Source organism: Cygnus olor, chromosome 12 (genome assembly GCF_009769625.2).
Source record: "Cygnus olor isolate bCygOlo1 chromosome 12, bCygOlo1.pri.v2, whole genome shotgun sequence".
In the NCBI taxonomy this organism is placed as follows: domain Eukaryota; kingdom Metazoa; phylum Chordata; class Aves; order Anseriformes; family Anatidae; genus Cygnus; species Cygnus olor.
The window spans coordinates 4,873,698-4,900,523 of record NC_049180.1 but is presented as its reverse complement, the minus strand read 5'-3'; the positions used below and the strand labels follow the sequence as shown (position 1 = coordinate 4,900,523).

Genomic DNA, 26,826 nt, shown 5'->3' with positions numbered 1-26,826 from the left:
AAAAAGAGTGTTTACTGAAGTGGTAGAATTTAAAAAGGGATTGGAAAGATTGCACGGGGCAGCTTCAAAGTCTGACAGATGGGACTGAAAGCAGTTGGTGACACGATGTTGAAAGACAGCTTTGTGGTATTAATGAGAGAGCAGAAAAGAGAGTGAAGAGCATGTCAGGAGCCCGTGACATGGGGCGAGGGGGAGGAGGGCTGGAAGAAGTTACGAAGGGGAAGCGAGAAGTGGCATGGTCAAATTAGTTATCAACACGGAAACTGAAACTGTTTGTGATGGAGAGTAGTGGACTGAGGGGAGAGGAAGAGAGCCCAAGGGGATGCTGTGTCTGGTGGCTCAGTGTGCCTGCTGCAGGTAAGTTCAGCTGGCCACGTAAACCTGTCCAGCTCAGGGATGAGGTTAAGGGGAAAGATTGGCAGCAAAATGGGCGAAAATGGTATCTTGGGCGAAAATGATATCACTTCCTTCTTTGTGCGTGGATGAAAGAGCAGGTTCCAGGGCACTCTGTTTGTAAATAAGCTTGCTGAGGAGTAATCAAGCTTGTAATTAGCTGTTCGATGTGGGTGGGACCAAAGCACAGAAACTTGCTAATATTTATGAGAGTTGCTGCATGCACGTCTCTCTTTTGCCCGTTTTGTGCCAAGATGTGTTCTGAGTGTGTGCGTGCAAATACCGGTGAGGAAAAACAGACTCTGTTAGGAGAGGCATAGCCATGGAGTTTTAAAAGTGCATAAGCTGACATGCTTTAGACATTGCCAAGATTTCTTTCAGTATTTGTATTTGCTCATATTTTTGCTTCGTTTTCTTTACTGTTCTAATCAAGACAGTCACCTGGTTTAAATTCTCATATAGGTCATGTGCTGTAAGAGTTTACGCAAGCTGATGTTACTACTTCTTCTGTTACCTTGTCATTGGACAGCTAGGCCTTAATCATCAGCATTTTTTCTCAGCTCTTCCTGGTGTAATATGAAGACGACAGCTACCCTGGCTACAGAGCTTTTGAGGCTCCTCAGATTTTGGAAATCTCTTCAAGCAGCAAATTGTTGCTTCTGTAATAAGTCAGGGCAAGAAGAGCAACAAACTTGCTGCAGCTCACCATAGGGACAGCCTTTTGACTCTCTGGCGATAGTATCATGAATATAAAAAAGAGTTGGGAGAGAGGAGGATGATTTTGGTTGTGCTTCAAACCTCTTTTTCCATATCGATAGCTTGATCGTTAATACTAAGGACAAAATCGATTTCCAGATTTTTTTTTACAGTTGCAGAAATGAAATTGCCCTCAGTTTCCAGAGCTAAAGATTTAACTTCAGTGTAACATAGAATTCATAAAGTTTTTATCGGGCGTAAGTCTATAAATACCTGAAAACAATCAAGAAACTTTTATAGGAATGGTGATTTCTGGAAAGAACTAGTTCTGTCTCTGTCAGTTAGAAAAAAATCTGCATGAGCAAAGACTTAATGATATTTAGTTCCCTATAAAATGGTAAGTAAAAGCTGATCTGATACTTGAAAGTATCTCAGTAGGCTTGAAGTGATACTTTTTCTGATGTCTTATGAGACTCCTAAAGTCTTCAAATCAAGATAAACAAAGTTCAAACCCTGATTATATTTAAGAGAGTCTATTCTACACTGGATCTACCAGTAACAGTTTCCTGGGGGGAAAACAGTATTTGCTATTTGCAGACTTCAGAGATTCTTTTTTGCTTCCTAGTGCTACAAAGTTTTTGTGGTTGTTTCTTTTTTTTTTTTGGTTAAAGTACACTTAGACAGAATATGTGATGTGTTAGACTTACATTTTACACTTGGTTTACATGTGTAATGTGTTGGTGATACACTTAACTACAGAAAACCTGGTAGATGTGGCAGAGGCGGTTTCTATGCATAATTATACTAAGTACCCTTTTTGGCTAACTGTTCACAAGTTGTTTAACTGTCCCAGGAAGTAAACCTTCCTTGGCCACTGGTTATACCGGCAAAAAAGTTGGAGTCTTGGTGAGTGAAATAAACTGCTATAAAAACAATCTGTGCAGTATAATTGCTTTTACACTATTCTGTTGTTAGGAGAGGGGATAGAAAACATGTCAGAAAATGCTACAGAGATGGTGAATATTGCTCATTTAGAAGAGGTTTTAAATGGAGTTCTGCTTTAGTTTGAATACATAATGTTTTCATGCTTCCAGTGTCGTCTTTTAATTTTATTTATTCTTAAATACTGTGGGACTTAAAGGATTTCTTTGTTATGACCTAGGTATTGTTTTTACTGGCACTTCTAGGTTTTGTATTCTTTGTAGTTATTGCTCTTTTGTCCGATTATTCAGGTAGAATTCTGTTTGCTATTTCTTCCCAGTCTCCTTTTATTTATTTATTTTTTCCCCTTCATGTTTATGTCACACACTTCTAGGTCATAATGCTGAGGTTTTGAAGGTGAAAGTCTGTATTTGTAATGCTGCGTGTATCTATGCAACTGAACATGTGCTTGCATAAGAGAATACATGGAATTATATTCTTGAATGTGATTTTATGCATTTGGGCTAAATGGAACTTAGCTCACTTTATTTTATCCTGGAGCACCGGGTACTGCTGTGTTAGAAGACTGCAGGAGCAGTTAGTGTCACGGTACAGCTGGAAGAGGGGCATTGTTCTTGCTGAGAAATTGAGCAGTGGCAGCTCCACCTGGCTCTCGATGTTTAATAGATGGTGCAGCACTACGTCTCCAAAGTGTCACTGGTACCTCTCTTTGTGAAGACGATTCCTACTTTACCAGAATCCTTGCCATTTTATCCTTAATGTTAACCATGCATATGCCATGCATTTAAATGGGCGGTCTATTACCTAAAGCTATTATGTACCTCTAATTTATACAAACATAATCTTAAGGAAATAAAAATGCTGTTTTAAATACTGATTTTCTTTCCCTTTCCTTTCTTTTTCAGCACACTGAAAACCGTAAAAGTTTGATATAAAAAAAACCCAAACATGTCCAGAAAGAGTATAGACTATGGGGTGCTGCCGGAGTATGAGAAAAGCCAGATCAAAAGGACCTTGGAGCTGGGAACTGTTATGACAGTATTCAGTCTTAAGAAGAGTAGTCCAGAAAGGAGGACTATACAAGTCATAATGGAAACCAGGCAGGTGGCATGGAGCAAGACGGCTGACAAGATTGAAGGTTTCTGTGAGTATTTTCAAAGCGTACCTGAACCTGGAGTTACTTAATAAATTGATGCAATTGTTGAATATTGATTTAATGAGCCTTTGTTAACATAATGAAGCTTTTGGCTGAAAATAGTCTGGTAACTTGCCAAGAATACGGTGAATTGGGGCAGTGCAGGTGAAGAATCTTCTTCAGCTCCTTAGTTAGATATCTAACACTTGTATGTGGTTAACGTTCTTTTTCCCTAAACCCTGCTCTCAGTTTTCATCTTTGAATGTGATGGTGCTTGTGTTCTATGAATTGTGTTACTGAGTAAGAACTGTTTTCCATCATTAAGCACTGAGATGTCTCGTAGATCCAAACAATTAGTACTTTTTTGTCCTTCTCTCCCCAAAATCAAAACACCCAAATACAAGGAAACTGAAGTAAATGTTCCATTTTCTTAAGGAAATTGTTGTTTCAGGTTAGAAATCATTACTTAGGATCATTTCTGGAAAGTACCAATGACTTAGGAAGATGAAGCTGTGAGATATGAGATCATTTGAAGGTCCCCGGTTGCTAATGTCTAGTTGATATCTGAACCGGTAAAATCTGCTATCTATAACTAGGTGGGGAAATAGAAGGGGAATTTAAAGCTACGTAGCACTGCAAAAGCCATGGTACAAGAGTAAAGTGAAACTAGTTTTCAGTTCTTACTGAACGTGGCTGATGTCAACCAAGTTCAGCCTGCAGTTTTGGGGGCTTGTACAGCTCCCATTATTACAACTTAATTACAGGGCTTGCATATGACCATTTGATAACTCTTTTTTTGTGGGCATGATTTTCTGTGCAGTTGCTAAATGGTGTTTGCCTTCTATGAAGAGATTGGACAGTCCGTCTGAGTTGACGCTTACTGGTTGGCCTCAGCTAATACGAGAAGCTTGGAGTTGAATTTAGGAATTGAAATTGTGATAAGAACTTGGAGTTTTGAGGTGAAGAAGTAAAGGCTGAGCCAGTACATTGTAGTGGGGGAATAAGTACAGCACAGGGAATCTCAGAGGCGAGACTAGAACTTAATGAACAGAGACCAAGATTTCAGTGAGAAATAAGTTGATCGATGCCTGAGAGAAGGAAGAGGATTAGCAACATGAGGGAGACTGAGGCTAAATTAAGTGTGGGGGGATAAGGGGTGTGGAGAATAAGCAGATACTTCTCCCTGTGGTGTCTTACTTTTCTGGGGGCTTGACAGACATATGTGAATTTCAGTGGGGAAAAAAGTCTGCATCGTGTCATGAAAGAAACGGGGGAGAAGGAGAATGGAGTTCATCTATTGATTTTTAGAAGTTTTTTTTTTTTTTTTTTTTTGGTTATAACTCCACAATAAGCTAAAAATGCATTGATCTGTAAGGCTGCAAAGACAAGCACTGAGAAGATACCTGATTTTTGAATTGTCTGTGCAACTTCACTTCAAGCTACTTAGGAGTATTAAATTTCTATTTGTTACTATTTCCACCGGTTCCTGTCTTGTTCTTTGCACAGACTGGACCTGCAACAGGAAATCTAATGTGATGGAATGAGAGACTGCTTGTCTGGAGAATGTTTTTGTAATAGGTGGTGAAAATGTGGTCATACATAGTGTTCTGGGAAAAAGCAATCGGACTAGGACACCCTAATTAACAGGTTCTCTGGATCATCCTTTCGCTGTGTCCTGGTTACTCGTGTAAAATTAGGGCAATTATCCCTTCCTACGGTGATGAGTGTGAATGCAAGTACGTTCCTAGTTCTGATATGCTCAGATCCCAGAATGAGGTGTGCCAAAAAAAAGTCCTGTGTGGAGGTGAGTAATTCAGTTATGAGAGCATGGCTTGAATAAACGTTACAAATAAAGCCTGGGGTGACGCACAGAACAATGAGATTAAAGCAAAATAGAAAATGACCATTTGCTGGGTTAATGAGGCCTCAGAGTCCTCTAGCAAAAAATAACATGGGATCATGTAGTTAAAGACTATAACACAGCCGCTTGCACAAAGTGGCTAAACTTAAAGCTGTACAGTCTGTATTCCAGAGCATTCCAGGTTTTGGGGTCAACTTTTTTCAGTGCTTGACTTGGAGTCTTAGCAAAGCATCCCGCGTGTGTGTAGGAATACGTACTGATAATGAAATTGCTTGCTCTATGTATAGATTTTGAACCCTTTTAAAAGATGGTGAATATTTTATTTGACTCATACGTGCGTAATCCAGCAGGATAATGACTTGCCTCCAGATACACAGGCACCTGTTACCAGAACAGGGAATTCAGCTATAGACCTGCAATTTATCCAAAGGACATCTGCCTCTCTCCCTGAAAATTCAAGTACTCTAGCAGTGTTTTTAAATTCAGGAATATTTAAGTGGAAATATTTAGTGGAAATATTTAATGGAAACTTTAAGTATGAGAATATGTCAGACTCCAAAGCATGAATATGCAAAATATTGTTCTGTTGTCTTACAAAGCAAAGAACCCTCCCCAAAACAAGACATATTTTCAGGCATTGTTTCAGAATATGATGTGAACTGTTGTTGTGTTGTTCTGGTTCATGGTAAATTCTATCTGATCTGCTTGAAATGAAAGTCACTGCAGCTTTAACTTGCTGATGGTGTTTCTACTGAAGAGGAAGGAAATCTTTTTTTTTTAATTATTTTTATTTTTGTTATTACTCCTTTTAACTGGCACTCGGGCTTCCTTTTTGCTTGAAAAGTGGAAAAATTATGGATTTGAGCTTTCCGTATTTAGTAATCAAATGGATGGGCTTCTTGAATACCAGTGACAGGAGAATAAGAATTTTTATTTCCCCGGAGCTGTGCTAAAAAATTGCTACCAGCTTTGTGACGGGAGAAAAGTCATTTTCACTTGAGAGTATATAAATGTATGTATGAATATCCCAAATATTCACTGGTGGATTTTGTTGACTTTGTGAAAACTTAAGAACTTAAGAACTAAGAAAGCTTACACATTTGAAAAATATATATTTAGTGGCAAAGGGTATGGTATTATGATCTCAGGTATTATATTGTTGCTTAATATTCTGTTCTTTAATCCTGAAGATTGCTGTTCAATACACATTTGTGATGTGATCTTAATGGTTGCTATTTCCATGTGCTACAGTCCAATAAGAATTAATATTGATCATGGGTGAGAAAGTTAAGATCGTCGTGTGTGCAATTTTAACTCGTTTGGCAACTGCTCATTAGAGAAGGCAGAGAACTGAATGTTTGCACCTGCTGGGGGGATTGTGTTCCTAAATCAGATAGCAAGGAGAGCTCTTAAGTTTTGGGAAGCAAAAAGAGCTAATAGAGAGGATGGAGACCAATTTTTGTTGTATCCTAATACCTTTCATTTGGAAAATAAGAACCTTTTTTTCCTCTCTCTCTCTCTCTCTTAACTGTTCTGTGTAGTGTTGTGAGTTTGGGGTATCATAATGCTGAATTTCTTGCTGTTGAACTGTTAAGTGTGTAAAGGGCTCTCAAATTCCTCTAAGCCAGAGCAGCTCGTAGTGTAGGCTGGTCAATGCTCTGCACTGCAGGGGTGCAAAGCTCTTTTGATTGTGAGGAGATGAGTAAATATCTTAAAAAAAAAATTGATAGCATAAACTGCTGAAAGACACCTGCAGCTTTACAATTATGGATATCAAGGAGACTTCTGCATTGATTTCAGTGGAGTAGCGTGGTCTCTAAAATAAGTACTTTGTGTTATTTGCAGTGGGAAAAATCTGAGGCGTCCTGAAGTAAGGCAGAGATGCAGGATGCTGGTGTTAGGATTTATTTATTTTTTGATAATACTGTTCACGGAAGTAAAACTTTCATTTACTGTAATGAAAGCTTGTTGGGGAACACACAAATGTAGTCGGTAGACTTTCTTAAGGGAGCTGTTTTAAAATGGGGAGTTGTTTTTGGAGTCGTGACATTTTTTTACATAGATCCTCAAGCAGTGGCTTGTGCCTGCAGATACAGTGATGATACATACTGCTCTTCTGTAAGGTTGGTACAAAGAGAGCTTTGCTGTTCTTTCAGACACAATTATCTTAAATTATTTTTATGCTTTGTGGGGTCTGGCTTGGAATAAGACAGCAGATACTAATTTTCTCAAGAGCTGCTTACCGTATCTATAACTGGTAAGCTTTCATACTGCTGTTGGTTTTTATACCTTACAGACATCTAATACACAGTGACGTGTTAAATGATTAGTGTATCCACCTGTACCGTGTTCTGTGGGGCCACGTTCCTGTGCTGCTAGTTACTGTACTACTCAAAACCCGATGGTTCAGCAAGTACAAGTCGCTGGAGACATCTGTACAAACGAGCAGAGGTGATTCTGCTCAGTGCCTGGTATGGATGAACCCTGAGGTTATTACAAGGACCATTTTCAGGTTTGGTTAATATTGTTTGGGAAGGGATTTAAGTTAAGGCTCACAATAATAAAACAACCAACCAACCTCTGTTTTGGAATAAATGGATCTGTGCAAGGGAGATATAGGGTTATCTATACTGATAGAAATGTTTAGGCAATGCCACAGCTCTCGGTGTGGCAGTACAATGTATTTTGAATTGCATTACCCATGGAAGGGTTCCTTTCTTTTAAAAGTTGTCAGCCCTTATGGTCAGAATAGGGTGAAAGAGGTGCTAAAATTATGGCTGTTTCCTGCTCAGTGCAGATGTGTTTCTCCAGATGAGTAAGTTAAAATGGAGCTACCTTTCTTTAGAATGCTCCTAGTTCCAGGCCTTTGGCCTGGTAACGAGTGAGGATGTACAAAGCCAAGGAAATCTGGATTAAATGCTCTCCCATCTCCGTCGCGTGGCTCAGACCATGCGATGCCTGAGTACTGGAGATTTTACTTTGACCTTCTGAAAGACTTGAGTCACCGTATACAGAAGGGATTTTCTAGCAAAAAGGAACTGGTGAGAAGCTTCTGTATTTTCCTCCCAATGAAATAGTACAGGTTGTCTGTGTCCTTTAGGAAGGGTATGCAGTTTGAACAGTAAATCGAGGAGCCAAATTTTCAGCTCATGTATGTCCCAGAGTCCGCTGACTTTAACAGAGCAACTGAGGGCCTTGGTCACTTTGTTTTTGCTTGGGATTTACTTCAGTGCTTGGAGCACTGCTACATCACTTCTTAATTTTGCAAACACAGGGTCTTATTTTAGCTGGTGCTTTGTTCTAGCTTTACAAATTGGACCGTGCAAAACACACCACGTGGGGACCTCATTGTTGTCCCTTGAGGGGGAGAGGGAGCGTTGAGTACCAGCTCTTCTGTTCATGCCAGTCCTCCCTGCCCACCTGCAAGAGGTGAAGGAGCAACCAAATAGTGGCTGCACACTTTCTTCCTCAGAGTTGTCCTGATGGGTTAAGTAACCTGTGCATGCCCAGTCTTTCTTTCCTATACAGCTTTGCTGCCAAGAGTTCTTCAAGCCAAGGGAGTTCTTGGATGCTATCTCCATTTTCAGGAGGACAAGGTAGCTGTTGAACTTCTCCAAGCTAATCAGACTTGCTGAAGACAGTAGATTTTTCTCTATGTAATGAAATTCAAATCCTGTTGTACAATCTGTGTTTCTGCTTACAATGTGTAAAATGTAACGCGCTGTAGGACCAAACACAGATAAAGTGACTTTGAGGTGTCTTTTCTTTCTTTTCAGCCTGTAATGTCTGAAGAGTCTAGTACATCAGCACCTTTCAAGAAAAAAAGTAAATAAAAATTGTCCATGTTTTCCATTTTGTGAGAGCTGCAAGTTTCCTTCTAAATGAAAGGGAAAGATCAGCGATGGAAGGAGAGGGGCTGCCTGTACCAGAGTGTTTTCCAGGTGTAGTGGAGGCCAGGAAGGTTCCCAGTGCTGTTGTTTTTTATGTCATCTACTAAGATTGCAGAGTACCTTGTATCTGCCTTCCCTGGGTTCACCTGGGTCCAACACAACCCATTGTACAAAACCAAAATAGATAGAAGGGAGAAGTGTACCTTTTCAAAGAGTTTTAATCACAGATGTTTAACATGCGGGATTTCATTAGCGTATTAAAATTAATGCCTACAGCATGTGCTTCCTTATGTGGGTCTGCAGAGAGCTATGCAAATAACTGAGGGAAGCAGATCTGAGCTAGATCTGACGGTGTTCACCCATGCTTGGGCTTCTTTTAGTCATCTTGCTATTGTTCTATACAGAGAGACATTTTAGATGCCCTAATAGCTCTAAGATCATCCAAGGGAAACACTTGTAGATACTGGCTACAAAATGTCGGGGCTGCTTCTTCTGCCTTCTGCTTGTAACTGGCATTTCCCTCTATTCTGCCTTGTCCTCCGTCATTTTAAACTATAAGGATAACCTGGTGTTTGCGAAGTGGACCATGGGACTGCTCGTGGTGCTCAGAATTTCATTTGTTTTCCTTTGTATGCACCCTACCTTTTATTGCAGTGGAGCCCCTGCCGTTATTTCAGTAGAAGTCTGGTCCTTTCATAAATGAGAAGTAGGTTTGGTGAGCACTGCAGAAGTACTGCCTTGTGGATATGCTGGCTTGATGAAAGGCTGGTGACTCGGATGCAGAGTGCGTGGGGTCAAGGGGACTTTTCCTTCCATTTCCAGGAAAAACAAGCAAACCTCCTAGAAATCGAGGGTTGACCACAGTCCCCAGCCACTCCCTGCATAGCCTGATTGAGAAGCTGCCTATTTCTAGAGAAGACTTTTGGCAACCACAATTGTATAGCAGGGGAAAGGATGTGGTGGGGAAATGTGTTCTCCCTCTAGTGCTGTCCTAGTCCAGGTGGGACCCAGCAGGACGTGGCTATGGAGCATTTATTTACCCGTGGCTGTCACTGACCACTGGCAGTTCATGGATTTGCAATTTAAGAAGTACTTATCTCAGTAACTAGAACAGAACTAAACTAACGTTTGCTTTATCAATGCATCAGAAAAGGCAGCTTCAGTTTCCTGGTATGGAAGGAATTGTTTAATTTGCGATGGATTTCCCTCTTGCAGACAATGTGTGCCGTATGCGTGACTGTGAAGCCGTGACTTACACAAGTACGAGCGTAACTTACTGCAACGTGTTGCTCAGCATGTCACTTCCTATGGTTCTGCTGTGTATTTTTGTTGCATACAAACCCTTTACAACTGCATGGGGCTGTGCAGTGGCCCCTGGGTCACACCCTGTGCTATTTCTCCCCACTTTGAGCCGTCGCAGGCTGGCCGTGCAGCAGATGTTGTACACATGGTGGCTTCTGGGGGTCACTTCTGCCTCCATGTCAGCGGCTCTGCTGCATTGTTTCTTTGCTAGGATACCACACGGCCCACAAACAACCGTCCTGTTGGAGCTGAGACAGCGGTGGGGGAACTACTGGACAGCAGGGAAAGGCAGAGGGGAAGGAGCTGCGAGTAGGAACTGCTGAAGTCCGTCCTCTGCTAAGAGATGTCTGGGGTGCCAGCACCTGGCCTTTGCTGACTTAGAGCACACTTCAGTGCTACCAAATAACATTTCCCAGATTTCCTTGTATCATGATATACATGTTTACATGCACGTGAGTGGACTAAGCCCCACAGATGTTATGGTATCTAAGCTGGTAGAGCAAGTTCTTGATAAGTTGTAGGTCTTCAGGAAGGTGAGCTGTAATAGATACCTCCTTCTTTGTCAGATGTCAAGTCTTCAAGGAGAATTAAGGGAAAGTCTGTGGTGACTAGAGTCTGATTAGTCATGGGAAAATATGCAAGTTTCTGCATGCTCTTCCATCAATCCTGGTGTTAAGTGATGATTCACAGCCAGGAGAATTGTGCTCTCAGAAGTCTGTGGTGCCTTCACTGACTGTGCAAATGTGTGCTTCCCTGTAATGCAGGCATACATATTTCTGTAGATAATTTCTCTTTTTTGATTACTTTTTTTTTTCTTTTTAACGAAATGGCAAAATTATGGAGCACAGGGACCAAGCCTGTTTAAATAGAGGCTTTTAATGCTGATGGTATGCTTCAGTATAACATGTAGTAACCATTTATTTTTTCTTCAGTGCAGATGTATAAGATGGACTATCTGTTTTTATTAAATGCTGCATTAATATACCTTCTTTCATTTTTAATCAAAAGATATGACTGATAGTGCCTAATGTTTTATTTTAGGATTAACAAGAGCTGCTAATTTCATGTTCTCTCTCTTCTGTTTCTTTCCTGCATTTTTTTCCAGAGTTTGTGAACAAAATGACTGTGGCCCACTTCTTAAATACATTTGCCGTCTTAGATTCATTTAGTGTTACTAATAATGCATCTGACGTATGAAAGTAGAAAGAATTATCAGAGACTGTTAAAAATCACTTGAGATTTACTTCCTGCTCAGGAGATTTGTACAAAATTAGTCATCTTAAAAATCCGTAAGTACAAGTGTAATTTTCATCTTCCAGGGATATATTAAGAAAGGGAGTGCAAGAAACAAAAGCACATTGTACACATAACAGCACTCACAAGTTTTGATTCTGTTTTTTCTCGATCTGCAAGATTGCACCGTGTGTTTTTAGACTGTTACGCTGCCGAGTAGAAACCACGTCACTGCAAAATGTTGCACCTGGATAACGATCGAAACTCGTTGGAGCAGCAGAGCATCTATAACGTAGTCATGTAGATACTAGGAGCCGACCAGTGCACATGCAGTTTACAGGGTGAGGTAAAATGCAGGGATGTGTAACTAATGTAATGGCAATCTTAGATCTGGTGCCACAGGTGGTGCTGTTGTAGCTAACAGGGTATTTATTTATTGAGATCTTTTTGTATTTTGTGAATGTTATCCTGCAGCATATTATCCCCTAAATTAAATTTTTCTGATTTTGCTTTTAAAATCGTAGCTAAAATGACCTGCCAAAGAGAGCACATTGTGGTTCTGGGCATCCTTTCAGCTGTCAGATGCATTAAGAATTTCATTCTTATTTTATTTTTTTAAATTAAAACCCAGGCACCTCAGACACTGTTGAAAGTGGCTTACATTTTTAAACTTAGTTGAGGGATTTTTTTTTCCATCAAGTTAAACACCTAAGTCATTTCATTATTAAAATTTTAACGTCAATATGAACTTTCTTTGTTGTGGAAAACTGTATTTCTTTGCCTTTGGAGAAAATGATGTAAACTTTATAGCATTTGTACCTTTCTGGGACAAGTAGTGAATATCTATGTATTCTGCTGAGAAATGCCTGCTTCTTTTGGCTTGAATGTCAGACTTGACCTTGCTAATGGTCAGATAGCTTGACCTTTCTAGTAGTGATTTTTTTTTTTAATAATTGCTATCAGACTTTTTTTTTTCCTGTCTGAATTTTCTTACTGTTTCAGGCAATCATAAATAAACAGAAGAAATAAACTTAACTCACATTGAACACTCCAGGTCCGTATTCTTTTTCTTTCTATTCTGTATTCTGTAAACTGTTAACATGTCATTGCAAAAGTGAATTTACTTCTTACTCTTTGCAGAGTATCTTTTCAAAGGGACACTAAAATTCACCCTTTTCTGTTTTGAAACTGGTGTGTTTCAGTTCTTACCAGGGGATCTTTGTGTAAGTCTTCAGCTGAGTATTTAGAGCCTGGTTTCTGTGGTTAAATGAAAAAAAGAATGTGTGTAGCCTTTAGCTGTTTTCAAATCATGTCTTCACTTCAGCAGCTCGCTTTTGCAGTGTTTAATGCTAACTTACAGTGACCAGACTTCCTGACGTGGCCAGCCAGTGAAATGAGGATCCAATCTAGAGCACTTTGCAGACCTGAGCACCATGAATGTGGTTGATCAAAGTGAGGGGAAGATGCGGATACTCCAGTAGATTTTCCCCAAAGTCAAAGTTTTGTGCGGCAACTTTCTTGTTTTGTTTTAGGGATTAGAATGTAAACTTTTATGGGCACATACATAAACTTTATGCTAACCTCATTTTCTGAAGGTGCTTTTTAATTTTTAATATGAAACCAATAGCCCTTTGAAGTTTAAGGCCCCTTGAATTCAGAGTCCTTCAAACTGGGAAGGGTCGTAATATGTTGCTGCTCTGCTGAGCAGCCTAGTGAGAAGTTGTTAATTTGAAATGTAGCTATAGTTGGTAAAATGGTAATTTGTTATTACTGTATATGACAGCTCCGTGTGGCCTGATTACTTAAAAGCCTGCTGGTATAAGTGGTACACTAAGCTACTACCTTTTTCCCTTTAGAGTTGCACTTGATCCGTGTTTCACTGCTGTTTTGAATAAAACAGGCTGTTAAGACACACCTTGTATAGTTAATCTTTAATTCTGCAGAAGTGAGACTAAAGCCATTGTCCTTACAAACCGCTGTGAAGTGCATTTGCAAAAGGAGACTGAAGGCTTTCTTCATTCGCTGGGGGCTCATTTGCACAGAGCCTGTGTTTCAGGAGGCAGTTTCTGCCTTTCTGAAATGAAACCCTCTTTGGAATATTTTGTAATGCAAATTGTTTTTTTTAGGGGGGATGTGGATTTCAAAAACTGGTTTTGAAGTGTTTGTGCAGAATGTAACTATATACACACATGAAAATGTGAAGATACTCATGTAGACAATGCCCACCTCTGTGTCTTGGTCCACACCATTTGGGTGATCAGAGTCCCTTATTTTCCTTTCTGAAACATTGCCAGTAGCTTCCCTGTAAGACTTCTTGGGACTGTTGCTGAAAATACCTAAAGAAGCAAATAATGCTCGTGGCCTGATTTCTGACACTACAAGCCTCCTTTGAATCTCTCTGTAAGCTTTTTCTTCTCCTGCTCCATTAGGTCCATAACTGATATGACCATTCTTTGTGGCCACAGACAATGAAAGTCTCCTACGTATGGCCTTTGGACTTTGAATCAGGAGCCTTATCTTACAGGACTCTAGTCCATGCTGCCAGTCCCACTTGAACTTTTACACTGCTTGTCGCGGCTCTTCTGCCAAAGATACCTTGCTAGATTGACAGCCTGTAAGGTTTTCTGGCTTATCCCATTTATACGCAGTTCTGACTTTCCAGCCCCCAATTACCTGACTTTACCAAAGTCGATCTATGCAAGCATGCTTTATAAGTAAACTTACATGGGCACTTCCAGCTAATGCATTGCTGTTCTGCTGTTAGTGTTGGCTGGTTTTAAGCATCCAGTTGTCTGCTTGGCTGCTCCCCACAGGAGATGGGTGGTGGGTGAGCGCTGGGGGTGGGCAGAGGCAGAACTGCTCCCTCTGAATAGCAGGACTGGCTCGTTCCTGCCCAAAGCGCGTCTGGGACAGTCAGCAGTGTTGTTGTATGCAGCAATGTTGTGTTTTCTGCAGTTCTGTTTGTTCACTACCTGCACTCACCTTATGTCTTGTCTCCTGCTGAGCTTGTCCAGCACCTGCTGTAGTGGAATGCAAGTTGTGTTTTACCGTCTGCCTCCTGAAGGAAAGGTAACAGGGATGCACAGTCGTAACGTTGTGACTGAATGTGATTTCTGCTGCCAAGTTATTTGAATGGAGATCAGCGGAGATGCTGAGGATCAAAGGTTTATTGTGAAGTTTATGGCAGTAAAGAGCTCTAGCAGGCACTCTTAATTGCTCAGTGCTTTCCAATCTGTGCGGTCTTTGGGAAGTAGCTGTGTAGTGGTGTAATGATCCATTGAATTAACTGATTTGCACACAACACCTCAAGAGCAGAAGTTCAGCAGCTGCAGGCTCTGAAGTGGCACGAATGTAATGAAAACTGCACATCCAGATCAGAGCCTGAGACAGGATGGTAACTGAAGGTGCCTTGGGGTCCGGTCTAGTTAAAGTCTGCTTGAGGAAGTTGTCAGAATTAATAGATGACTGATGAGGCTGCCAAGAAGATTCTTTTAACCCGTGGAAATAACCACATAAAAAAATGGATGAAATGTAAACTAGCATTGTAGGTTTTCCTGATTGTCACTAGTGTCATCATCTTCAGGATCTTAATGAATGCATTGGGAGTGTCCTCCTTGTCTCACTGGGTTAGCTAGAGAAGCTTCTCTACAGAGCATGTTTGATTTATGTTTCCTTGGGAAATGCAGTAATTTTGTACAGTTTTATGGAAACCACACTCACAAGACTGTTTTACTTGATTTTACACTTTGCAACCCGTGTATGTCCAGATCTGTGCTTTCTTCAGATGTATCAGGCCCCAGGAATATCTGTCCATGAAGCCAGGTCAGCAAATGGCTCTGCAATTTGCATGTGGGATTGAGAAGATAGGCTCCAGATCATCAAGGCAGTAAGAAGATGGAGTGGCTGAGGCACTGTGCTGGTAGTTCTGGCACAGGCATGAAGTTGCATTTCGATTGTGCTATAAAAAGGTCACAGTAACTGTGTAACAGCTGAGTAACAGCTGAGTTGGTGCACTTGATTTACTAATTTGAGACTGAAACACGTTGCAGCTTTTCCTGGCTCTTCCTTTCTCAGTTCAGTGGGGAACAGCCCTTCCAGATGCCATGGGCACCGTGTGGAGGGTGACTCTAGCATACCTGGGGGGCCAGCAGAGCTTATCGTGATACTAAGACTCATGGTCCAGTCCGTAAAGCGGTGTGAGTAAAACAAGAACGTAAGAATAGCAGTATCACTGTGAAATCTGTGTATGCAAAAGTCCTTGAGTGTGGATATGTATATACACGTGCACTCAAGCGAGAGAATGGGATGGTAGGATTGAAAGGTTATAAGGTGAGGAAAAGAAGTGTTGTGAGCGTAAATGTAACTGAGGGAAGACGTTAAGCAAGGCTGTGCGTTTGTTTCAGAGGTCAGTATGAGGTAAGAGCCACTCGAAGTGACAACAGCGGTGCAGGTTGTGAAATCTGTTCTATCGCTGCTTATAGTTTATGCTTTGAGGGGGTCTTTGTGGTGTGGTATTTCATATACATGGATTTACGGGAGTATGAAATGAAAGGTAGGCTTCACTTTCAAGTTACACCTGTGTTTCTCAGTAGAGATTTGTTGGGTGAAGGGAAAGAAGAGATGGCTGGGGTTGTTATTGCCTGTAATTAGCAAGAGCCAGAGTGCTGTACAGTCCTGTGCCATTTATTGCAGCCACACGACTGCTTTCCCCCTCCACTTAGGTACTTCGTATCTCTGCATCCTGAGTCTTCTCTGCTGATACTAATGTGGATTGCTGGGCTTAGACCATCTTTTCCAGATGCTGGCATTTTGGGATGGATGTCCAGATACACTGCTAGGGATCTAAGTGAGACTCTGGATTGTCAGAGGATGTGAGTCGTTAGTAGGAGCTGTTGGCTGTGGGTCACTTGTTGTTCTGTCACTAATTTGTTTTAAAAGTTTACACACAAATTTAGGGGCCTTGGCTATCCAGATATGCAGATCTTAGGAGATGGTTTCGTGGTTTGAGAGAGTGACTGAACCATGGAGGTTGAGACGTTAGATGTGCTCTATCATGAAGATAATCACAGTAGGAAAAATAAGTTTAAGAAAGATGTTTGTGTTCTAGGAAAAGTTCAAGTTGACCTTTGAAGCCCTGTTTTCTCAAGAGAAGTTGCTTAATGAAAAGGAATAAGGAGTGTCAGGTGGGAAGTTTGGTCTGGAATTCTTTGTAAAGAATAAGAAATTCCTAGATGAATTAATTTGATAAACATCCTTGCTTGTGTCTCCCTCCTTTCCATGTTGGTTTCGTAGAAACCCGATGTTACACAGGCCCAATCCTTAACCAGCGTTCAGCTCCCCGCACCTTGTTAGCAGCCGAGTTGCTTTTTCATTGTGTGTTATTAATGTGACAAGGTGCTCATTTAGCACTTGGTTTTAATCTTGTGGTGTTCTTAAATGCACGAACAGAAACCCTCAGTTATTTTCCTTGGATCTTGCTGGCTCTGATAAACACATTTCAAGAGCAGCCGTGAAATGTTTTTCTTCACTCTTCATTCTGTAACTCAGGACTGTCCAGAAGCGGGAAGAGCCGTTTATTTGTCTGGTCCACAGGCAGAACAAAACCACTTCCTCAGTTTTCTAATAAGTATCTTATCTTGAGACTGCACATATTTCTATTTCAGTGCTGTCTCACTGCTCTTCTGCAGGCGGTATGAGAAGGGGTTGACAAAAAGGGAGCAGACTTAAGATGTGTGCTCGAGTGTCGCTGCCATTTGGCTATGCCCTAATGAGTGCCTGTGTTCTGTAGAAAGCAGCACGTTAAAAGTGCTGCAACAGGTTATATTAAATGACTGAGATCTGCTTGGAGTTGACCAGGAGAAGGCTCATAAAAATTTTAATTATTAGGCTGCATTTTCTCTTTACTTTCTGGAGGGTGCCAAGTATACCTTCTTTAAATATTCCTTCGTACAAGTGTCAGTGGTTGTACTGGGGGGCTGGCTCACTATCTAAGATCTAATGCATTATTTTTAGGTGGGTAAGTTAAAAGTTGTATTGTTCTTTTGTCTCTGAACGGTTGGCATGGTAATTGGAAATTTCTTAGTGTAAATTCCACTTATGAAAACATATCTTCTGTAACCCAAAGGGACTGTGTGTACAAACTTTGCCCATGGCTAGTCAGTGATAATCAGATGATAAAAATATGACAAATTCTTCTTCTTCTTCTTTTGGTCCTTCTCTGCTGTTGTATATTAGTCAGTAATACACTGAGTCATTTAGTTGTGGATTTGTGGATTGCAGGCTGGTGCAATTTCCATTTCTTGTCCCATAAAAATCTATAACTATATTTGTACAGTTTTTTTATATATATATATATATATATATATATAAATATATATATATATGCTTTGAGTTTTAAGTCTTGTTGTTTCAGGCTGTGCTGGAACTCAAGCGCAGTTGTACTGACAGACTTACTGTTCTTTCTTACTTTCTTACTGTACTTTCCTTTCAGTGGATCTGATGGAAATAAAAGAAATTCGCCCAGGAAAGAATTCAAAGGACTTTGAGCGTTGCAAAGCAAGGCACAGAGAAGAACACTGCTTTACTGTTTTTTATGGTACCCAGTTTGTCCTCAACACCTTAAGTTTAGCAGGTAAAGCTTTTTCTCCTTTGTTTCCTCTTTAAACTTAGATATTGAACAATCAAATACACTGATGAAATAGTAATGTAAAAAATACTGTGGTTTTTAACCTTGGCAGTTCAGGAGTGCACCAAATGCATAAAACCTGAGACCTTTTACTCAGCCAGCCCTTAATGTCTGTGAACTGCTCCATTTGTAACATTTTGCTGTCAAATAGTGTATTGTGTGAGACTTTTTCCTTATATTGTCTAAACAGAACGGTTGTATAACTTGTGGATGTCATACATGAGTCACTTGCTGCAGTCTGTCTTGCACTGTACAGGTCAACAGCTCTGTGTTTTAAGAAGATGAATGCTTATTGCTCATTAGAAGGCAACAGCTATTTGAGCACTAATTAATAGCATGTCTCTTAGTATGTGTTTACCAATATATCACCTTCTAGGCACTGTAACACTAGCAGTACTTTTTATTTATTTATTTAATGTAGAAATTATATACTCTAGAGAGCTAGCAAATGTTTCTTGTATATGTGGGAATTGATTGCATATAGATCACAGAACTGGAAGCCTGGTTTTACAGTCCAGTGCACAGGTAATTGAAGACCGTTTGTCACTAATTCAGTGTAATAGATTTTTAACTTCAGATCAAGTTTTACCATTGCTGGATGAGGTCTGAAAATTTTGAATAAGTGCAGCTGTGCCAGGTATTTCAGATTGATTTCCTCCAACACCCCCCACCCTGCCTCCACGGTAGTTCTCAAAACCAGGTTTCTGCCAGTACTTTGAAAACGCTCAGTACCTTGAGGTATATTGTCGTAATGCTGAACTGAGAACAGCATGACTGATATGACTTTCAATTAAGGGGGAAATCCTTTTCCTTGTTAAAGCACTTTGTCATGATTTTTTTTAAAACAATATAAAATAGTCCCTACTTAGAAGGGAATGGTGGCTGTCATAAAGGCCAGAATTGTCTTGGGAGAAGAATTGGTTTGGCACTGGTAGTGGGTGTTCTTTCTGAAATCGTAACTAATTGAAAAACATTTCCATGGGGAGCTGAGCCTGGGTTCTAGTTTTATCCTTGGAGGATAAAGCATTGTTTGAACACATGTTTAAATAAAATGTAGTCTTCATATTTTGAGAAACTGTTTTGCTTTGAAGTTAGTTAAAGAATTTGCACAGATTAGAGCTACTGTGTGAAAATATATTTTTTAAGAACTGTTATAACTGAAGAATGCCTTAATGAAATTTCAGAACCAGCTTGCTAAAGATAATGGACTTTGTCCGACTGAACACTGTAAAGACATCATCTCATTCAAGGCCCTCAAAATGGTTTAATTGGCATTTCTCAGGGAAAGCTGTACCCAGAACGCAGTCCATGATCATGCTTCTGTAAGGTTGAAATGTTACATGTGTGATCATGTTAAATGATGTAGAGGACTCTTCTGGTTTGGGAAATGGAAAGGCAAACTAGATATAAACCTAAACCAGCTTGTGAGGTTGGAAGGCATATGCACCTGAGTTACAGTGTTAAGCTATGTAGACCTTTTTTAAATTTACCTTATATTAGAACGTGTTATCTTAGAGGTCTTTTCCAACTTAAATGATTCTATGATTCTCTATATAAGCTACTTTAATTTCATACATTGCTCCCTTTCTGTTCCTCTTGTCTAAGTGTAGTCTGGGACAATCTGCGTTTAGAGGCATGGTTATGAAAAGAGGAGGTGGTTGTGTTCATCAAAAGCTAGTGATTTACAGCTTTCTTGTAGGTTGCTTGGAATATCACGAGCTAGGTTTACGCTATAACACACTGAATTCTCATTTTTCTGTGTGCTTCAAGTTGCTCGTGATCTAGGTCCCTGGGGAGAAAATGAAGTTTGGTTATGTTACGGTAAGAACTCAGCAACAGTTTCATAGTCTTTCTGGTGAGATACTAAAATTTACTTAATCTGGGAAGCAGGTGTTCTGTCGGAGTTTCCAGGACTGGCCCTCTCACCCTCAAATTTACATTGTGTTATTAGTTCTGGAATTAACATCATGGACTTATGCAATGAGATTTATTAAGGAGGAAGGTTAACCTGCAGCTCTGTGTACTAGCGTTTATCTAGACATCACAAATTATGTCCTGCTTTTATATGTTTCTCACAGCATGTTATTTTTTTTTCAGCTGATTCTAAAGATGATGCTGATAAATGGTTGTGTGGCTTGAATATCTTGTATCAAGAAGTCATGAGTGCTCCCACACCTGCAATCATGGAGAGGTACGTAGGAATATTTTCACTTTGTCAGACTTGACATCTCTTTGGAATGTAAAGCGGAAAATGCCAAAGAAATTCTTGAAGTGCAACAAGTGCTGCCTGCCAGTTACCTTAGGAACAACTACTAGCCAGTTAGTGTGTGGTACAGAAAGCTCCTATGGAAACTCTCCATGTCTGTTTTGCTATATACATGTTCTGGAACTGCACTTCTCATACACTGCTGTGAACTTGCAGTTTGCCTTGTTCTATATACCACAAAAAAATAACATCTCTGAATGCAATATCAAGGTCATCTGATCTGTGTTGAGTTCTTGGAAAATTCAAATGTCTTATGCAGTCACAATAGGCTTGATCTGGTAGATGTCCGTGTTGCAGCTTCTGTGTCCCTATGATTCCTATGTGCACATTTGCAGTTTTTCCCTGTTGACACCATTGCATCAAATGGCAATGTGATCAGCTCACCCGAGAGAGCCAGGATAAAAACGAACATTTTAAACGATTGCTTTTTAGCAGACAGCAATATGATGGTGAAAATGCACCCTTAGTGCTTCTGAAGATGTTGTGCTCGAAACTGCTTATGTTCAGAATGCCAATTTTGTTGACAAGCTTTTAACACTGTCTCTGTACTTGATTGCTTTTCATCACTGCTGACTTTTTTTTTGTTGGGGGTGAGTCACTGCTATTACCTGTTTTAAGGATATATTCCCGGTCCTTGAAGTCTACCTGACTTTTGCAACTTTGATATTGACATTGATGTTGTCTTTACCTACTTGTAGTTTCAGTTGGGGAGAAAGTATTCTTCACTTCCTCCTGCTTTTATATATTGTGTGGTATTGCAGAGAGCTGTTATACAAAGTGCTACTAGGTTTCAGGCTACGTTTGTGCAGTGGACAAAGTGATTTCTGTAGAGAAATGAAGATAAGCTTAATACTGACGTGCTGTGATCATCCTTTAGATCAAAATTGCATGTGTATATTTACTGTTAATACTGCTAATAGTATTTTGCTCTGTACCTAAAACTGACATGCATTTTAATCAGGATTTTCTTAAAAATTCTCTAAGCCCTCCCACCCTTCCCCCTCTTTTTTAATTTTTATGCATCTAAGATCTTTCAGTCAGCAGCCTGAGCTGACGTAGATCATTGACTTGGTGGAGTAACTCTAGATTAGCTGAAGTCTTGGCCCACTGTATCAATTTCCATTTTTACTGTTTCTGGTTGTTTATTCCTTTGTGCTGTGCACACCCTTCCCTTTCCTGTGTTGTTTATGTGGCCTTAAAATGCAATATTAAGCAGCAAAATAGTACATATTTACAACTAGGGTTGTAAAACTGGTTGAATACTTAGATGCTATGCTGAAATGTATTTGCTTTACTTAGTGATGTATGTTCTGATTTTTAAATACTTCTGTTGAATTTCATCTCTGGATTTTGATATTTAATTGATCATTTTTTTTTTTTAATAATTCTCAAATGAAAATTTTTTCACTCCGTTTTTTCTCCTTTTCCTCAAGCTGGCTGAGAAAGCAGATCTATTCTGTTGATCAGACTAGAAGAAATAGGTAAGAAGCTTGCTTTTTATGTTCAGTTTGTTTTTAGTGAACTTTCATTGCAGACTGTAACACGGAATGAGGGGAAATAACTACTACTTTGCCTGAGATGTAAAATATGAGACCTCTGAAAATGGTATTTGCTCTTGCTTTAAAAACATGTATTTGCCTTTTGCTAAATGCAGCACATTCATAACATTCACTTATGTTCATTATGTAGTATGAGGAAACAAGTGATGAGAAATAAATACTCTGCTGTTAGTGTAGATTTACCCTGCCAGTATAAAGAAAGGTGGTTGCCTTCTCCCAGTCTTAGTGCAGAGATTCAGCTCAGCTGCACAGGTTTGTTAGGTTGCTTGCTTTGCAGAGGCATTTGCCCTTTAATACTTCCTGGGGGCAGTTTGGACCACAGCAGCGTGGTTTGTATAACCTGCTGTCAGCTTTCCTGTGTAGATTTGCCACAAGTTCTTCACTCATTCCTGAAGCACGTTTGCATTGGAGTGACCATGGTCTAATGTAGACAGAGCAGAACCAGCTTTTAAAAGCTTGTTTGGGCACCTGTAACAATCAGGCTGTGTAAGCAGAGTTCAGCGTGTGCTGCTAAAGGTCCAGGGTCGGTGTTCAGGTGGTTGGCCTTACCTGGTTTCGATCCTGATGGGGGTCGACCATGACTAGTATTTGTGGTATTTGGTTTGAAACTAGTCACGGCACCAACACCAGATATAGGGTTGTCCCAGCAATAACATGAATGCTTTCCTGCAGGGGTCAGAGCTGCAATGAGAACAGAACAGAATATTTATAGGAAGAAGAGATAAGAGATACCTGAGTGTATTAGGGGAGAGGAGGAGGACTATTGTTACGACACGGTATTGTGTGAAAGAGTTGCTTTAACAGTGGGAAACAAATGTACTCTTGAGTATAGTTGTAGAAGGAAGCCTAAGTTAGGCATTTGGAGTAAGGGCAAAAATCTCTGGTTGCGGGTTGTGTGGGGTGTTTTTTTTTTTTTCTTTCATTTTTGAGGGCTTGCTGTGTTGAATATAATTTCATGCAATTGGCTTGGCTATCTGGGTTTGTGTTTTTGTCCTATATTTGAATAGGCCAAAGCCAAAGAATCACCTCTGAGCTGATGCTTCTCACGTTTAAAACAAAACAAAAAAACAACCACATATGGGTTGTAGGCTCCCATGTACTGCATTGCTTCATACGTTTGAATTTCAGTAGCTTGTTTCAGCTCCATGTGTGAAGTAGGTTTTGTAGCTTTTGCATAACAAAGGAGACTTTCTAAATGAGTTCAGCGGCACACCTCTAGTTAGAGTTGCCAGAAAACGTGCAAAACTGTGAAGAATGTTACCCCCCTTTTCCCCACATATATTACTTTACCATGATTTTGTTCTTTGTAATGTTCTGTTTTTTTTTTTTCTAAGGTGTAATTTAGTGTGGAAAAGAACATGCGTTTCCTCTCATTTAGGCCTTTTCCTGAAAGCAAAATGAAGCACGATGTTTCACTGTGCGAATAAGACTGTTACTGCAGGAAATAACACCCTTCTGCAGACAGCCTGCGCTGTTGTGTGGCTTGCTTCAGTGTGAGCAGTGTTTCCAAAGATGGCCAAAGTGGTGAAAGGCCCAAATCCTTTACAACAAGAGTTTTTAATTTACACCTGCTGATGCACTTTGTAAAACTAGCCCTACAATGAGGGTGTTTCAGGGAGAGGACCATGAAGCAAAAGCTTGGTTTTGTTAAGATACAGAAGCTGTAGCTGGTGATACGTCTGCTGAAGAGGTTTCACGGGGTGCTTAAGGGTTGTTTCATTGGTACAAGGCAGTCTGCTTAGGATCTTGGGGACTTATGCTGTGAAGAAGGCAGTGATTTGATTTGTTCTCTTGGTAGATGATCCAGGCGTTTAGAAAACTTCAGGAAAGGAGTTTGAGCTGGGCTTCATTTTGTTTAGTGCTGCAGTTTCTAGGGAGGGTAATTGTAAAGGTTAGGCTTCCAGGCAAGTCCTGCTTAACAGGTGGAATTTTTGCCAGTGGTAATGAAGTCCCAGCTCTTTGTTTTGGCTTGTGCTTGTCTTGCCGGAGGAAATTGCTTGTTTTTGGTGTTTGGGGTATGAGCAGAGTGCTCCTTCTTGCTCCTAAAACGAGTGCTTTTTTTTCCAGAGGTCTGGCGACAGGGCGGAAAGCCAGGAATTTCCTGAGCTCTAATCTGGCTTTGGCATGGATTTTGGCTAAGTTCCTTCTTGCTTTTCCTCTTTCCCTCTCTACACAATGGAGATGAGAATCTCTCACAGGGCAGGTGCTTGCATGGATACTGTAGAACAGAAGTGTTACTTTTGTCTAGGTGCTAATCGCTTTTGTTGCTTTTGGGTGACTGTTCTGATCCTGTTTGTTTGCATAGAGTTAATGGCTTATGAATTGCACTGGAGGTCAAGGCAGAGCACCTTAATGCAGTACCAACAGTACCCAGAAAACAAGGCTAGTGTCCTGTGGGCATTAGCCATAGCACCCACAGATGTTGCGCCTATGTTCTCTTGTCTTTTCCCTGCTTCTCTTTGCTGCTGTGAGTTTTTATTCCCCTCGTCTTCCAGTCTAGGACTTGTCCCTGTGCCCATCACATGTCCCACTTTAATGCTGTATCTTTCTCATTGGGGCCTCACAGCAGTACCTACGCAGAGTTTGAGACTCAGTCCTACAATGAGACCTAATTTCTGTTCTTTGCTATCCAAAGATAAGTGGAATAGCAGGCCACTGAAAAGTTGCTGCAGGGGATGACTGAGTTGGTCTATCAGCTTGGTGCTGCTCAATGGGGAAAGTCTCACTCTTCCCTTTTCCTCCACCATCTTTATGTGCTTCTAATCAGGCACTCAAGACTCTTTCCTTATTCTGGGTATGATGCTGATTTGGACACAAGGTGAGCTGAATGAGCTCATGAAGCTAGTGGAAGACTTGAAGACTAGTTCTCCTTTTTGCCTTATTTTTTTTTTTGCTGGCCTAGCAAGTTGAATCAGGTTAGTAGAAGGTTTGAGTGTCCAAGCTGGCCTATGGAAGCAATGGGACCACAGCAACAGGAGCAAAGAGAGCAGTTGCTTCTTGTAACAGCAGTGAGCTATTGGATTGCCTCACCTATGCCAACAGCGCATTTAAAGCATTTAGGCAGCCAGCTCCTATAGAAATCAACCCTCATTTTGTTCATGCAAGAGTTATCATAGCATTGCCCTACCTCCCATTTACACTGAGGATAAGTACAGCAAGATTTGTTACCTGCTCTGAGGTTGCACTGAAGGAAGCCATAGCTACAAGAGTGGAGGTTGATGAGAGAAACCTCTGAGGTTGAGAGAATGGGAAGATGTGAAGGAAATTGAGTTTTTCAGATGGAACTATTTACAGTTTTGTTTTTAATACAGAGTCTTCCATCAACAAAAAATGTCTGATGTATATGTTGGACATGATTCGAGTGGTGTGGCCAGTGTTGCAGCAATTAATAAATTTAGCTTTGTATCTATGTATTGCTTAAATACTTTATGTATTTTTGTACATCACTGTATTGTTTAAAAGCTTAATGCCCCAAATAGTTGACATGCCTGTTTCTCCCCACTAACTAGAAAATGTGTCTAGCCTGCTTACATGTAGGTGTTATGTTTATAGGAGTTTAGTAATTATGAGAGATGAGTCCTATCCAAAATGTTTCAATAGTAACATTTTTGTGTTGATTTAAAATAAAATAAATATATATACACTGGTAGCTGGCTGATTACAACAAAGTTGGTTTTTTTTCCTCTATCTTTTCTTTTTTCCAGTATTAGTCTTAGAGAGCTGAAAACTGTCCTTCCCCAAGTAAACTTCAAAGTGAGCAGCATGAAGTTCTTGAAGGATAAATTTGCGGTAATTACCTGATAAATTCTATCTGTTTCATGTTATTTGGTAGGTGTTGATATTTCTATTCAGGTTACTGCGTATATTTTTGTTTGTTACCATGTACAGTTAAATAAATTATATCGATTATTATCTAAGTTTGATTTTGCCGGTATGTAAGGCTTTAGGAAAATACAGACATAAATGTTCCTACTTTTCATTGTAGGATTGCTTAAAGTTAACACTGGGCTTGGAGTTCTGGTGCTGATACTATGCAAGTGCATAGGAAACTGTTGGATGTTTAAGATAAAATTCATGTATAAGAATAAGAATTCTTTTGCAATATGATCAAAGTAATAACTTCTTCCAATTTATGGTAATACTAATAGCTTCTGAAGGTCCTTTCCATTCCTACAGGAATTTTAATTATCCCCACCTTTTCCTGCTTTCTACTTTGCCACCCTTAAAGCATACATTTTTGCTTCTGTTGCTCCAGCAAACAATGACTGAATAAGGCACTACTTCACTTTGAGTAACATAGTGGAAATAGTCAGGGTACAAAATAAAAGGCCAAAGATGTGGGCTTAGGAGTACTGTGTCATGAACCAAGAGTCTATTTACTTGTTTGTGTTCTTAAACAAAAAAAAATAGAAAAAGAAAATAATCCCCAAACATAAAACAAATGAAGTCAGAGTAGAACTGAACGTGTGAGAGGGTGGCTGCCAGAAGAGGAGTAACTTCTGTGCTGTGCAAATGCATTTCAGGGAATTCTAAATTCACTACGTGCTGCTTTCTATTGTAGGAAATAGGTGCTCACAAAGAAGAACTTAGTTTTGAACAATTTCATTTGTTCTACAAGAAAATCATGTTTGAACAACAGAGATCGGTAAGCTTTTTTATAATTAGTCTTCATAATGTTAAACTGATCAGAACAAAGAGCGAACACTGTTTTTTTGCTAACATTTTTATTTTTCCCCATTCTTGTAACAGAAAGACTATAGTACTGTGCTCGACGTACAGTTAACAGTCACCATCAACAATTGGCTTAAGAGGATGAAAAAGTCATTCACATTGTTTCTTGTATATTGGTAGTAAAGATATGCAC

General features: G+C 40.0%; 1 protein-coding gene across 2 annotated transcripts in view; it reads left to right on the top strand.

Moving 5' to 3' along the window:
• Nucleotides 1–26,826, top strand: part of PLCG2 (phospholipase C gamma 2) — a 72,494-nt gene that overhangs the window by 10,143 nt on the left and 35,525 nt on the right. For both annotated transcript variants that reach the window (XM_040571589.1, XM_040571588.1), the window contains exons 2-7: nt 2,937–3,175; nt 17,943–18,083; nt 20,235–20,328; nt 21,837–21,884; nt 25,667–25,751; nt 26,524–26,607. In XM_040571589.1, the coding sequence (XP_040427523.1) occupies nt 2,980–3,175; nt 17,943–18,083; nt 20,235–20,328; nt 21,837–21,884; nt 25,667–25,751; nt 26,524–26,607 (648 nt within the window). In that variant the 5' untranslated portion in view covers nt 2,937–2,979. The remainder of the gene's footprint in view (nt 1–2,936; nt 3,176–17,942; nt 18,084–20,234; nt 20,329–21,836; nt 21,885–25,666; nt 25,752–26,523; nt 26,608–26,826) is intronic.